Below are 14,141 nucleotides of genomic sequence, written 5' to 3' on the forward strand. Positions count from 1 at the left end.
GACTTCCACTCTTTTGCTCCATCCAATACAGTAACCACAAAATTTTAAATTTTAATTAAAATTGAAATAGCCACAGATATGCAACTTTTCCATCACCGCAAAAAGACTGCCTGCACTGCTGTAAGTCCTACATGAGAATAATGAACAAGTTCACCGACCTGTTTCAGTCCTTGACATCTAAATACATTGATAACTCTCAGGGTCATATACACCAGACCAAGTTCCACCGCCGACTCAGGGTCACAACAGACTTTGCCCTTTATTTTCCCCAAAGCTCCCTAAACTTAAAGGAAAGAAGGAGGGGGTGGGGAGGGGAGGAAAGAGAAAAAGAGAGAAATTAAGAAAGGAAAAGAAGGAAAGGGAAGGAAGGAAGGGAGGGAGGAAGAGAAAGAAGGAAGGAAGGAAGGAAAGGGAAAGAAGGAAGGAAAGGGAAAGAAGGAAGGAAAGAGAAGGAAGGAAAGAGAAAGAAGGAAGGAAGGAAGGAAGGAAGGAAGGAAGGAAAGAAAGAAAGAAAGAAAGAAAGAAAGAAAGAAAGAAAGAAAGAAAGAAAGAAAGAAAGAAAGAAAGAAAGAGAAAGAAAGAAAGAAAGAGAAAGAAAGAAAGAAAGAAAAGAAAGGAAAGAAAGAAAAAGAAAAGGCCTATTTAAATGATGCGATATGTATGCTTCAGAGAGTTTCACTATATAAAAAGTAATTTCTCTCTCCTCTTGGGAACTGAAGTACCCAGGTGTCCCAAAGAAAAAAACTATTAAAAACAATTACATTTCATAAAACAACAGGAACACTAAGGCCACTGGAGAGCTTAGTTCAGAAAAACATCAACATTTTTCCTACTTTATAACTAAAACCTCAACTGACATACATGAAGACTCTCAAAAGGTATTCTCTGCAGAGAATTCTTTTAAAAAACAAGTCATGGTTATTCTGGATAATTATAAATTCCTGTTTAGGAGGAATAAGAAACATTGAAAACCTGAAACCCCTAATTCAGTAACAACTAAATGTCGAATCTCATTTCTTACTGCTGTTTCCCCTCTAAGAGAAAATGATAGGAATCTCTTTCAATTTCATCCTTAGGCTTCTATTGCTTACTCATTGGATCATCTTCCAGAGGAAGGTGGCAGAAGGATCCAATCAAACTCCTAATTTGAAGCAGTTTTTTGAGTTTACTTCCAAGCCTCTGCAACTCTTAGCTTGCCTTCCACACTGCTTTGGAAATCCAGCTTAACTCTAACTCAGGGTTTCTCACCAGCAGCACTTCTGGCATTTGGGGCCAGGTAAGTCTGCTGTGGGAGCATCCTGTGCATTGGAGGGTGTTTAAGAGATGTCAGTAATAGCTCTCTCCCTCCTCCATAACACAAGTTGTGACAACCAAAAAGTCCTCTGGGGGAGGCAAAATCCCTCCTGGCTGAGAACCACAGCTTTAACCTAAGGAATATTCTGTTATCTCAGCCCTTGATATCCTCATATTCATTTGATGCTCCTCTAAATCTCTGTGTTGAGACTTTGTCTCACAATCCAGCAAATATTGACAGAACCTGTAGGACAACATCAAGGGCTCTAGGAGATAAACAGACAAGACAGATTCTGTCCCCACCCTCAAGCTGGTTTCTTGGAGGTAAGTACATAAAGAACTGTAATAAAAGACACTCAATTATATAAAGTTTTGAGCTGTTGAATTTTGTTCCTGGGTACTCTTATCTTACCAAACTAAAAACACCTTGAGGGCAAAGAACATAACCTGCCCTAGAATACCAATTCTAAATTAATATTTGATTAATGGCCAATAAAAATATAAAATAAACTACTGTAAACTTTTTTTTTTTAACTACTGTAAACTTTATCACAACAAGGTCACAACTTCAGACAGACAGTAAAAACTCCACAGCTAACTTAGGCAAATAAGTTAACCTCTCTCAGTTGTAGTCTGTTCTTCTGTAAAATGGGGAGGAAATGATTGTTGACAGGATTAAGTCAGATAATACAAGTAAATCTTTTTCCACATTCTGGCACAGAGGGAATTGAATTACATTAATTACTTTGTTGCTAATAAAATAATAGTAGTTATCACTACTATTTTATTAGCAACAAATCCTACCTCAAGGGAAAGGGCTTGCTCTGGGCTACAATAACAAACTCCTATGTGATATAAAAGAAATCAACACTCACCCTGCTTTCTGAGGGCAAGAGGAAGAAGGTAATCATAAGTATTTCTATCAATGTCCTGAGATGAAAAAGTGAATGCAGGATCCAATCAGAAGGGGTGGGGGTTGGGGGAGACATACTCAGAGACAAAGCTGCTATCTTCCAATACATTCCTGACTATTCTCAAGACCTTTCTACTCAAAATGCTCGAGTATGTTTGCCATAAGGATCTAAAGAAGAAGCAAAAAATAAAATCCTTAACTTACAAATATTGACACATGCAAGGGACACGTTTGAGACTTTCTGAGTGTTCATCTGCTTAATCTTTCAGAAAGTATGCTTAAAATTTCTATCGCTATAATGTTAAACACATGCTATCAATTTGAATTTACTACAAAGCAAAAGAGTTCATGAGGAAAAAAGGCAAAAATTGGTAGACGTTTCAAAGTAAGAGAACATGAAGTCACAGGAAAAAGTTGAGTGATTCGAAGAGAGGTGTGTGCGTGTTTGTGTTTGACGCCAGCTGCATTAGGAAATGGGAGCTATTTAGGACAGAAGTACAAGAAGGGAAATCACCATGCTGGGAAATAAACATCCAGGAACACCTCCTCTGACCGCACATAGAGTTTCAGTGATCAAAAACAGACCTTATTCTCATAATAATAGATAACACCAGTATAGTGTGTATCTTGGGCTAGGCACCAAGTGTCTTGTACACAGCGGCTTGTGTAATCCTCCCAGCAATCTTATTAGGCAGTTACTATTAGTGCCCACATTTTACAGATAAGAAAACAAACCTAGAGAAGTTAAGTGACTTGCCCAAGTAAATTAAAGATTCAGACTCCAACCCAGGCACCATGGCACCATGTCTACTGCCATACTGCACAGTGACTATTTTAATTTCAGAATTGGAAATTTAATTTATACTTACTACTTAGTGAGACCAGTTCTCTCTCCCTACCCTTTTGTATTTCAAAAAAGCATCCTTTCAGTTGACTCTTGTGCGACGATCATAAGAAGGCTTGAAAGATAAAGGTGTGATCGATAGGCACTTTCGCCTTTGGACACTGACCATGAAGTAATCCACATGGAGGAACGTGGGTGGGTAGAAATGAGACAATCTCCTGAACAAGACGAGAGGGATCTCGAAGAATGAGGGAAGTAGCCAAAGTTCCTATTTCAGCCCCTATTTCTTGCCTTTGCTCTGACCGCTATGTTCATTCAAAAGACCCCAGAGCCAACCGATTCCAACTCTGCTTTTCATCTCTCTCACTCTGATAGATGGAGAGGATGGACGCGAGGCGAGGCGCGAGGGTCTATGTGCAGGGAGGCTAGAGCCAAGTGGGGTTCTGGACAGAGAGAAAGGAGAGGCACGGAAAGGATGGGACCTGGGACAGAGGTGAGGATCGGGGTGGGGAGCCAGAAGCAGGGGGCAGCGAGGCCGGTGGGGTCGGGGTCAGCAGCCAAGGAGTGATCAGCGGGCGTGCTGAAGCCGAAGAGGCGCCAGGGGCACAGCAGCCCTGTCACTACCATCCGGGTTGATCTGAGAAAGGAAGCGGGGCAGGAACCACGGCATTTCGAAACAGAAGCAGAAAATAATCTCGATCGAAGACCAGGCCCAGGTGGTGGCAGCGGCGGGGGCGGGGATCGCGGCCCGGAGCAGGAGCAAAGGCAGGAGCTCCGCGCGTGAAGGGGCTGCCCAGACTCTACTGCTCCGCAGGGGAGCGCAGGGCAGAGCGCGGCCGAACCCCGCGCCGATGTGCGGGGCCCCGAGGCCGGGCGGCACCCAGCCGCCGGCGCCCCGGCCTTGCGTACCTGAAGCGGCCGCCTGGCTCCCCTCCACTCCCGGGCTGTCCCCGACGCCGCGCGCCGACCCTCGGCGGGCTGCGGGGCTCCAGACGCCCGGCCCCTCAGCCGTCCGCCCGTCCGACATCTGCAGCCCGCACGGAGAGCGCCTCCACCGCGCGCCGCCAGTGGCTCCGGAAACAGCCGAAGGCCGAGCGCGCCGGGAAGAGCCGAGCGGAGCCCAAGGGCCGGAAAGGGCCGCGCGTCGGGCCCGGAGCGGTCGCGGGAGCTCTGGCCGGCGGAGGCTGGCCACGTGGGCTCGGGGAGGGCTATTGCGTGCTTATGATCGCAGGTTTTTAAAGTCAGGGGTTGAAAGAACAAAACCTGGGGAAGATTCCGTGAACCCCGGCCGGAAGTCGTGGTATCCATGGAGACGCTATCGGAAGTTGGGGTTGCTAGGAGGCCTGGGCGCGTTGGCTAATCTGCGTCATGGCTGAAGTCCCAGAAGATTATGATTCCGGCCCGGGTGAAGAAGAAGACCTGCAGTCTGAAGTACCAAAACTGCCTGACTCTCTTATGACGACTGAAGATGCCGAACCAGACACCATGGCAGAAGCAGGTCCAGCGCTTCCTGTAGAAACTGACCAAGAGCCACAGCCAGAGAAGGAGGAAGAGGACTTTAAAGAAGAGGCTCCAGAGAATGCTAAGGATGTACACCCATACCTAAAACCAACCAGGACAACTGAGGAAGAGATTCTCAACAAGTCCAAGACAGACCTTTATAGCGATACTGAGTTAGGGATTCCCCAAGAGGTAGAGTCGGAGACATCCAGACAGATAGGAGGTGAGTTTTTCAAGGATTTGGAGGTCCCTGTGGATGAAAAGCGTGAGGACCAAGAGGAGGAAGCCAAACCAGATATTACAGAGGATGTACTCGTACAGTCAGCTAAGGAAACAGAGCTAGATCTACCAAAGGAAACCGAGTCTGAGGTTCCAGGGGCAGCAATCAGTGAGACAAGATTAGTGTTAATAGAGGAAACCAAACAGGAGGTTCCAGACGAATCACTTAGAGAGCAATATGAAGAGACAGGTCTAGAACCTGCAGAGCAGACCAAACCTGAATTTCCAAGTGAAAAACCACGAAAATCAATTGAAGAGACAGGTCTAGAGCCATCAAAGATGACCACAGCAGAGATTACAGAGGAGACACAAAGTAAGTCACCTGAGAATAGGACAGAACCACCTGGGGAGGCCAAACAAGAGTTTCCAGAAGAGACACTAAGTATGTCTACTGAGGAAATACAGAGAAAATCAACTGAAGAGAAAATTCCAGAGCCACTAGAAGAGATTGAATCAGAGCTTTCTGAGGAAAAATCAAGAAAACCAATTGAAGAAGCAGTTCTAGAGCCATCAGGAAAGACCAAATCAGAAGTTCAAGATGAGACACAAAGAAAGTCAACTGTGGAGAAAGTTCCAGAGCCACCAGCGGACACTAAACCAGCAGATCAAAAAGATAAGCAGAAAAAATCAACAGAGGAGACAGGACTAGCACCATCACAGAAGTCCAAATCAGAGGAGACACTAAGACAGTCAACTGAGCGGAAAGGTCCACAGCCACCAGAACAGACTAAACCAGAGTTTCCAAAGAAAGAACCAAGAAAGTCAACTGAGGAAATAGGTCAAGTGCCACCAGAGAAGACCAAACCAGAGTTGCAAGAGAAGACACAAACAGAGCCAAATGAGGAGATAGATTTAGAGTTACCATGTAAAGCCAAACCACTACTTAGAAGAAAGACCCACGTAGAATTTGCCAGCGAAGATAGGCCAGAACCAATCAAATTTAAGCATTCTGTAGACAAAGACGAGCTAGAGCACTCTGATTATCAAACAAGAAAGTTGTTAGTAAAAGAAACTAAAAAAGTGTCAAAAGACTCTGTGTCAGGGTCTCTTCCAGTAAGTGAAGCAGACTCAGGGAATACAGATTATGAGTTTTCTAAAGAACTCCAAAATGTATTTCAGCTTTCTGATACCAATTATGAATTATACTCATATTTCTCTGAGTCTCAGAGGGATTTAAAAGGGTCCCCTAGTGAAAAGAAAGTTGTAGATCTGTCCTCAGAGTTGATGAAACATGAAGATAAAGAAGCCCAGCCCTGCAAAAAAAATGACCTACAATTTGAGTATCTTAAATGGAGCCCAGAGAAAGTTGCAGAGTGGATTAGCCAGCTAGGCTTCCCTCAATACAAGGTATACAAAAAATGACACTTTTTGAGATCCTATACTCTCATCCTTCTTCCTCTTATTCCTCTACCCTTACCTGAGCTTTGGCCTCCTCTTAACTAGAAGGACTATAGAAGAGTCATGGACCATGGTAGAGGTAACTTGGACTCTAATTTTGGCCTTTCCACTGATGTATATTTGTATTTTGGGAGAGGAAGGAAAGGTCACATTTGTTTGTTTTCTCTGTTCATCACAGTGATTATACTTCTCTGCAATCCTTTTAATAAAGACTAAAACATTGATATAGACTTCTTTTCATAGAAATCTGTATTTTTAAAAACGTTTTAACCAAGGTAGACTTTTTGGTACTTTGTCAGGTTGTTTTAGTAGCAGCTCCTTTAACCTGAACTTGTACTATTAATCTTAAGTGTCTGTCTCAAATATGTTATATGTATCATGAGCACCTAACAGTACTAATTTATATCAACCAAGAATAGTTTTATTAAAAAAAGGTAGGGTGAATCCTGGTGCCAACTATGTTCTTAGGCTGCCACAAACAACACAAGGACTGAAATCTTTGGTACTCCTGTACTTAAAACTGTAGTTGAGGCATGAAAGAAGTGCTGGTTGTATCATACTCAAAAAAAATTTTTTTAAGCAGCAGTATAAAATTTAATCAAGAGTTCAGATGGGTAATATGTGTGATTATTAGGATTATTTTTAAGTTTAAAATTAAAAAATTTTCTCAGTACAGAACTAGAGACAAACATTTATTTATTCCTCCCTCCCTCTTTCCTTCCTTCCCTTCTTCCTTCCTCTGTCTTGCTTTCTTTTCTCCCTGTATTTGCCATACATCTTTTGAGTGATATTCTCATTGTACTGACAGGAGTGTTTTACGACAAACTTCATCAGTGGCCGAAAACTCATCCATGTAAACTGCTCAAATCTCCCTCAGATGGGGATAACAGATTTTGAGGACATGAAGGTGAGTTGTGTACGTTTTCCCTGTAAAGTGCTGTGACACTGCTCCCTTCTACTGCAAACCAATCTCCTTTCCTTCCAACCTGGCCTCCAGTTTCTGCCAGTGGTGTTATCATACTCCCAGTATCCCAGGCTCACAGTGGTGGCTTCTTCTCTCTCCTTGGATTCCCACAAAGATTCCAAGAACTGTCACTTCCTCCTGTAGCATCTGGTTTTCTCCATTCTCAGACTATTACTGGAAGGTACCTAGAACATCTTAGTAGCCTCCTGCTTTTAGCCTCTGTCTGTAGGCCCTCTGGATTCAAGGGCCCTGCATTTAGACTCTCACCTTCCACCTATTTCTACAGTACACTAAGAAACCTTTGAATCCTCTCTACTTACAGGATACTCTCAACTCCCTAGCTTGGGATTTAAGGCCCTTCCCAAGTTTTCTCCAACCACCGTTCTCTCGCCTGCTACTCCTCTGCTTGATCCTTCTGCTCCAGTCTCACAGGTCACCTCACACCCCCGCAAGCCTGCCTTGTGCATTCCTCCATCTACCTCTTTCCTCAGTTCCCCCTCCCCCTGCATGACTAATATGACTCTTAATCATCCCTCAGGACCCAACTCCCCATGAAGTCTCTCCTGGCCTTCCTAGCACACTGTAACCTCCCTCCAAAGCTCTCATACATTTTATGTCTCTAACACCCATTTGGCACTTTTTTTAATAACACCGTATGTGTTTTGCCTGCTTACTAGCTAACTTTGAAAAAGTTACAGTAACCTTACTGAACCTCAAGTTCCTACGATCTCGCCAGCACCAGCAGTCCATTTGATGCTTCTGTGCATAACAGTGCCCTCCGGTTACTGTCTTTTGTAGTTTACAAAGCTTTACATACATAATCTCATTTATAATCTTTCCTTGAATACCCCCCACCCCAATGTACCAGTGGTTTTATTCAGTACACTCTTACCTGTAAAAGCTCTGCCTTAGTGGTTCTCAGTCTTGGATAGTCTTTGGAATCAGATGAGATTTTTAAAAAAATCCTAGGCTTCACACTGCAGAGGTTTTGATTCATTAGGTCTATGGTAGGCCCTGGAATTTGTTGAAGGATTAAGACATTCAAAGTTATGTTAGATGATCTTTGCTTGACAGGCCCACTATGACACAGATAACTTTTTAGAGATCATACATGACCTTTAAGTATGCCACCGTTACCTTCCTTACTGATATACTAAGCATTTTTAACCCCACCATTATAATTATAGCACCTAGTACAGTAAATCCACAATTTATCCCATAACAACACTTAAGCAGTGTGCTTATCTTTTGCCTGCTAACTCTCTCATATCATCATTCACCAGCTTTGGAGAGTGGGAGGAGTCAGGGCAGGTTGCTTGAATGTAATTCTGGACAGACTGCTAAGAAATTGAACCACATCTAAACTGTGCATTCTATTTAGAAGCCTTGTAGTTAATTCATGGCCAGTTTCTGTTCTCTTCAACTTCCTTTCACTTCTGTAATTTTGCAATTACTCATGCTTCATGTACAGAAATCACTCAGCTTTCCCTTTTTCCTTCCCATGACCCTACTAAGATGACCAGAGAAGAGCTAAATGTATTACATGAGACTGGTGAGGTCATGCACTAATTCTTTTTTTCACCTGGCCAAGGGAGTGCTTGAAACCACTATCTTGTCTTTCCCATTTGTAGTGATGCAGTAGCTTGGTAAAAAGGGGAGAGAATGTCAACCTTATTTATTCTAGGGACAAGCTAGACAAGGTAACACTGCACTTGCCTCAGCTTTCTGCCTTAGAAAATAATTCTCAAAATACTAAACATTCACTCCATCAAGTGAACAAAACAACTCTGATAAGTATTTGGAAAACAGATGAATTGCTTATTCTTTTTGTATGCATGATTTTCATTACAAAGTATAGCCTTATAAGATTTATAATATCTCAGCAATTTCACTACACCTACCTTGTTGCAAACTATTTAAATAGCACAGATTCATAACATGTCAGTAATTATCACTAAACAAAAATATTTTTCTTTTTTTAAATTTTCAATTTTAGTTTTACAGAAGAGTTGTGAAGATAGTACAGAGAGTTCCCATATATTCTTAGCCCAGCGTCCCCTAATGTTAACATCTTATGTAACCATGTCCCCTAATGTTAACATCTTACGTAACCATTTATCAGAACTAAGAAATTAAATCAGCACAGTACTGTTTAACAAACTACAGACTTTATTCAGATTTCTGCAATTTTTTCACTTAATTTTTTCTTTTTTTGGTTTCATAATCCAGCTGGGGATACCACCTTGCATTTAGCTTTATGTTTCTTTGGTCTTCTCCAATATGGGACAGTTTCTTGATCTTTCTTTGTCTTTCATGACATTGAAACTTTGAAGAGTAGTGGTCAGGTATGTTGTAGATTTCCCTCCGTTTGAGTTTGTCTCATGTTTCCCATGAGATGATGCTTTGTGGGGAGACTATCACAGAAGTGCTGAGCCTTTCTCATCTTATCGTATCAGGGAGTACGTGGTAACATGATTTATTACTGGAGATGTTAACTGTGATCACTTGGTTAAAGTAGTGTCTGCCAAGTTTCTTCACAAAGTTACTGTGTTTCCCTTTTCATATTCTGTTCATTAGAAATGGGTTACTAAATGTGACAATGAATATATATATGTTCATGTATAACTGAAAAATTGTGCTCTACACTGGAATTTGACACAACATTGTAAAATGATTATAAATTAATAAAAAATGTTAAAAAAATAAAAAATAATAATAATAAAAAAAAGAAATGGGTTACTAAGTCCACAGGGGGCATTATGCTAAGTGAAATAAGTCAGACAGAGAAGACAAATACTGTGTGATACCACTGTTATTTGGAATCTAAAAAATACAACAAACTAGTGAAGGTAACAAAAAAGAAGCAAACATGGATTCCCACAACATCCTGGCTTTTTAAAAATTTGCCTACAATAAAGTCACTCTTCGTAGTATATAGTTCTGTGGGTCTTGACAGATGCACAGGGTCATGTATCTACCACCACAGAACTGTACAGAATAATTCTATCACTCTAAAATTTCCCCCATCCCTCCACCCAATCCCTGGCAACCATTAATCTGTTTTTTTGTCCCTATAGTTTTCCTTTTCCAGAATATCACATAAGTGGAATGAAATAATATGTAGCCTTTGAGTCTGGCTTCCTTCCCTAAGCAAAATGCATTTAAGATTAATCCACACTGTTATATGAAATCAACAAGCAGACTTTAAGGACATTGTATATCTGCTTTAATAACGATGGTATAATATGAAAACAAATATCTGTATGTATATGTATGACTGAAACATGATGCTATACACCAGAAATTGACATAACATTGTAAACTGACTATAGTCCAATTTTAAAAATGGTTAAAAAGGAAAAAAAGTAATGGTGGTATAGATGATTCATATTTGAACCACAACAGTTATGTCTTTAGGTTTAACTAAAGTAAATTATAAGTTAACAGGAATGCAAATGTGCATAGTTACATACTATAAGGTAAATAAATACTACATAATAAATTGGTCATGATGAAGCAAAACCATCAGTAGTTTACAAATAAAAGCAAGAATAGCATGAAAACCATGATCAATACAAGATACAAGGATGATATAGTAATAATAGGATCTACCTGAAAACGATAGGCATTACAAATCTCCGCTTGAGGCCATGTGAAATAGGTGCTCTACAGTGATGCCAAGCATTGAGCATGGGCCACCGTCCTAGAATATGAAAGAATCCTTAGAAAACTAATCATCTTCATGAATGCCTATTTTTAATCATCCTTACTAACTCAAGTAAGTTATAGTAAGTTGCCCTAAGTCTTAGGCAAAAATAATCTATTGCTTGTTATTCATCAGAACTAAAGAAAGAACTCACAGTTTTAGATTAATTTATAGCCCACCAGAGGAACTTCATGGCCCATCAGTGAACTTCAGACATACCTTAAGAATCACTGAATTAGAGGAGAGATGGCTAGATTATATTTCCTTATTCCGCATGTAACCAGTAGCTTTATAACACTTTTAATTTATGCATTAGAATAGTAAACAGTATTGGACTCTCTTTGTCTACAGTAGGCACATAATTCTTTTGGTTGATACTGAATGTGTTATGACTACAGGGCCCTTCCTGGGAATACCGTCTGTCAACCATAGTGAATTTGTGAAATAACCTGTTCTGGTAAGGAGCATTCTAAAGGAGGGCTAGGGTGAGATGCTGATCAAACAAGATGCTGAGTGTAGCAGCATCAATTATAAATGAGAATTCTTAAGAGCCACCTGTAGTAATTTGGATCTCAATGCTCAGAAACCTCAGCTGGTACAGACCTCAGTAAGTATTCCTTCTGGGAATGCAAGGCAACTATGTAAATCTGTCTTTTACCCACAAACCATCCCTAGAGTCTAAACTAAACCAATTCAAGTAAGATTTGAGAATACAGTTATCCTGCCTATCTAAAATGACCACTAATGGGCAGTTTTGCATCAGGTTTAGAACTGTGCATTTTACAGCTTTGTAACTATGGCCAATAGTTTTAAATGAAAAGAAAAGATCAATTCCATGTTCTCTTTTGACTGTGTTCTAGCAGCAATTTCATGGACTACATTCTTACCCAGATGCAGAATATGAATTCAAGAAGCAGCATTTTAACAGACCTATAATTAAAACTAGACTTTGAAAATGCAATGACAGCTTAGGATATCAAGTAGCATGGTACTCAATGAATATGGATTATACTTTAGAGACATGAAAAATTGTGCCAAAAGATCTTTTTAAAGGAATATACAAGTATAGGCACTAATAAAATAACTGGAACTTTAATGTCTGCTTTTTAGTGTTTGAGATTTATTTTTAGTCAAACAAATTGAATAACTATTTGAGTAATGATTTTTTTAGTTGAACATTAACTGAGTTCCTTATAGACAAGTTATTTATTAACTATGCTAGAGACAGTCATGGCTCCTAATCTGAACATTATCTGTTCATATCAACGATCAGCTTGCTCAGCCAAAAGAAAGAAATGAACCCATCCGTAGCTATCTGATGCAAGGGCCTGGAACCAACTTTAAGTGGTATTTTTAAAGAGATAAATCATGTGACATTTCTTTTAAGAAGTGTGTTTTGATAAGGCCAGGGTAGGAAGCCTTTCAATGTGTTATTTCATGATTTTTTTACCCCATAGAAATAGCTTAAGGAGTTAGCATTCAAGAGGCCTAAGAAACGAAGCTAAGAAACTTACTTGATTTAGTTGTATTTTCAGGTTAATCCAATTAAAAAATTATCCTTGCATTTCAGGTAATTTCTCAGCATACTCGGGAGCTACTGGGAATTGAAGAGCCATTATTCACACGCTCCATCAGCCTTCCCTACAGGGACAATGTTGGCTTATTTTTAGAGCAAAAAGGTCATACCGGAGTTAAATCTGATTCCTTAACCTTGTCTGAATTTGTGCAAGAGGCAAGATTACAGGATTATGCTCCAGAAATAACCACCCCTGAAGAGGATGGGACATTATATTCCATTGAACCATAGGGAAAGCCATTTCACTTAGCTTGAAAATCAATCTAAATTCTGTGGGGAGAGAAGAGTGGTCTTCCTGCATTTTCTTTTACTCCTCTTCATTCAGGATCAAAGTTAGAACTACTGGCTCCATTCCTAGTTCTGTCACTGACTCACAGCACCTTCCCTTTATTTGTGTTTCAATTTAGCCCCTTGTTAAAACAAGATAACAATAGTTCTCTTTCTGGAGAAATTGTAAAAATTGTAATAATTTTTGATAAATTCTAGTAATGCATCTGTTAATTGGAACATGTTGGAGAAACAGAACTAAAAGTAAAATCGCCTGGCAACCCAGATATTCCTTCATAAGTGCAGAAAAAGTTTTACTATCGAATCAGCGTTAAATCAGCCTGTGATGTCCATTATAGGCAAGCCACTAAAGAGATTGCAAAGACAAGGAAATCTCACCCTTTTATATAGCCAGGCAGATATAATCCATTATTTCCATGTTAACTGTCTGTATCCAAAGGAAAAAATGAAACTTCTCATATCTTCATGACAAACAGAAAGTTACTACCTGGAACCAAGCACTTAGGCTAAACTCCCAGAGTCAGGGAGACAAAGTGTCATCCTTCCAGATGCTCACATTTCGAAGAGATGGCTCCAAGGCCCTCCCAAAAGACAGTCCTGGGATATAAAACTGGCAGGAGGTTTATTCACTTTTTTAAAAGATTTGCATACATCTCAAAAACAGAGGAAAAGGATTTAAATTACAAGTTTTTAAAAGGAAATTTTTGTGAAAAAGGAGGGGGGAAGTTCTCTTTCCCTTTTGGCATCAGAGAAAAAAATGTTTTAAAATCTTTTTATATTTGTATTTATCCTTAAATACAACATGGTTTATAGAAGTACTATTGACTATGGAGTAGAACCTGGAGTTTGTTTACAAGGCTTTTTGTGTGGTGGCTCCAGCTCCACTTCTTAATCCTAAGAACCACTGTAGGACTACTACAATCCAGAAGGGCAATGGTATACCCTATCCAGTTGCTTACGCCTGAATGAATAGTCAAAGGAATCCATTTCTTTGCTTTTTTTTTTCCCTACTGAGAGAAGGAACAGTGCCTTAAATTAGCATTCATACCAAGTGTCAATGTTTGATGATAAGCCTAATTTTTTCCCATGTTGGCCTAACAGAATTTTATTTCAAACCATTTAATAGCATACTTTTGAGTTTGTTTGGCTCACAAGTATGCAAAAAAGAAAAATGTAAATACTTAACCCAAGACTGTGGTAGTTTACATGTATAGTGAATGGTTTTGTTCAAAAGCACTTTAGCGTTTGGCAAACAATAGTTCTGTTCAATGACAGAATATAATCAGTGTCATACTTTCTCAACTTGATGGTTACTTATTATTTTCTACTCTATTACTATTGACATAAACTAATTATAAAACATAAAGGAAATAAATTTGC

At 40.0% G+C, this 14,141-nt stretch overlaps 2 protein-coding genes across 4 annotated transcripts in view; one reads left to right on the forward strand and one right to left on the reverse strand.

Moving 5' to 3' along the window:
* TMED8 (transmembrane p24 trafficking protein family member 8) overlaps positions 1-12,486 on the reverse strand; it is a 36,490-nt gene extending 24,004 nt beyond the window's left edge. For 2 of the 3 annotated variants that reach the window (XR_010381046.1, XM_031454121.2), the window contains exon 1: positions 3,960-4,314. Coding sequence is in view for 1 of the 3 variants with exons in the window: in XM_031454121.2 (XP_031309981.1) it covers positions 3,960-4,077 (118 nt within the window). In the remaining 2 variants the exon portion in view is untranslated. Of the gene's footprint in view, positions 1-3,959; positions 4,315-8,083; positions 8,206-10,803 lie in introns of those variants that run through there. The other variant, XM_031454122.2, reaches the window with a different exon arrangement.
* SAMD15 (sterile alpha motif domain containing 15) lies at positions 4,344-12,704 on the forward strand. Its single transcript, XM_031452797.2, has 3 exons — positions 4,344-6,176; positions 7,036-7,134; positions 12,468-12,704. The coding sequence occupies exons 1-3, from the start codon at positions 4,419-4,421 to the stop codon at positions 12,702-12,704; spliced, it is 2,094 nt and encodes a 697-aa protein (XP_031308657.1). The 5' UTR covers positions 4,344-4,418.
* Positions 12,705-14,141: the final 1,437 nt, after the last annotated feature.

This window comes from Camelus dromedarius, chromosome 5 (assembly GCF_036321535.1).
Source record: "Camelus dromedarius isolate mCamDro1 chromosome 5, mCamDro1.pat, whole genome shotgun sequence".
Taxonomy (NCBI): Eukaryota; Metazoa; Chordata; class Mammalia; order Artiodactyla; family Camelidae; genus Camelus; species Camelus dromedarius.

Bases quoted from the DNA above. Each gene is read 5' to 3' on its own strand.
- SAMD15 (XM_031452797.2), top strand. From the start codon at position 4,419: ATGGCTGAAGTCCCAGAAGATTATGATTCCGGCCCGGGTGAAGAAGAA. The intron at 6,177-7,035 runs GTATACAAAAAA...TTGTACTGACAG, and splicing joins TAGGCTTCCCTCAATACAAG to GAGTGTTTTACGACAAACTT. The intron at 7,135-12,467 runs GTGAGTTGTGTA...CTTGCATTTCAG, and splicing joins CAGATTTTGAGGACATGAAG to GTAATTTCTCAGCATACTCG.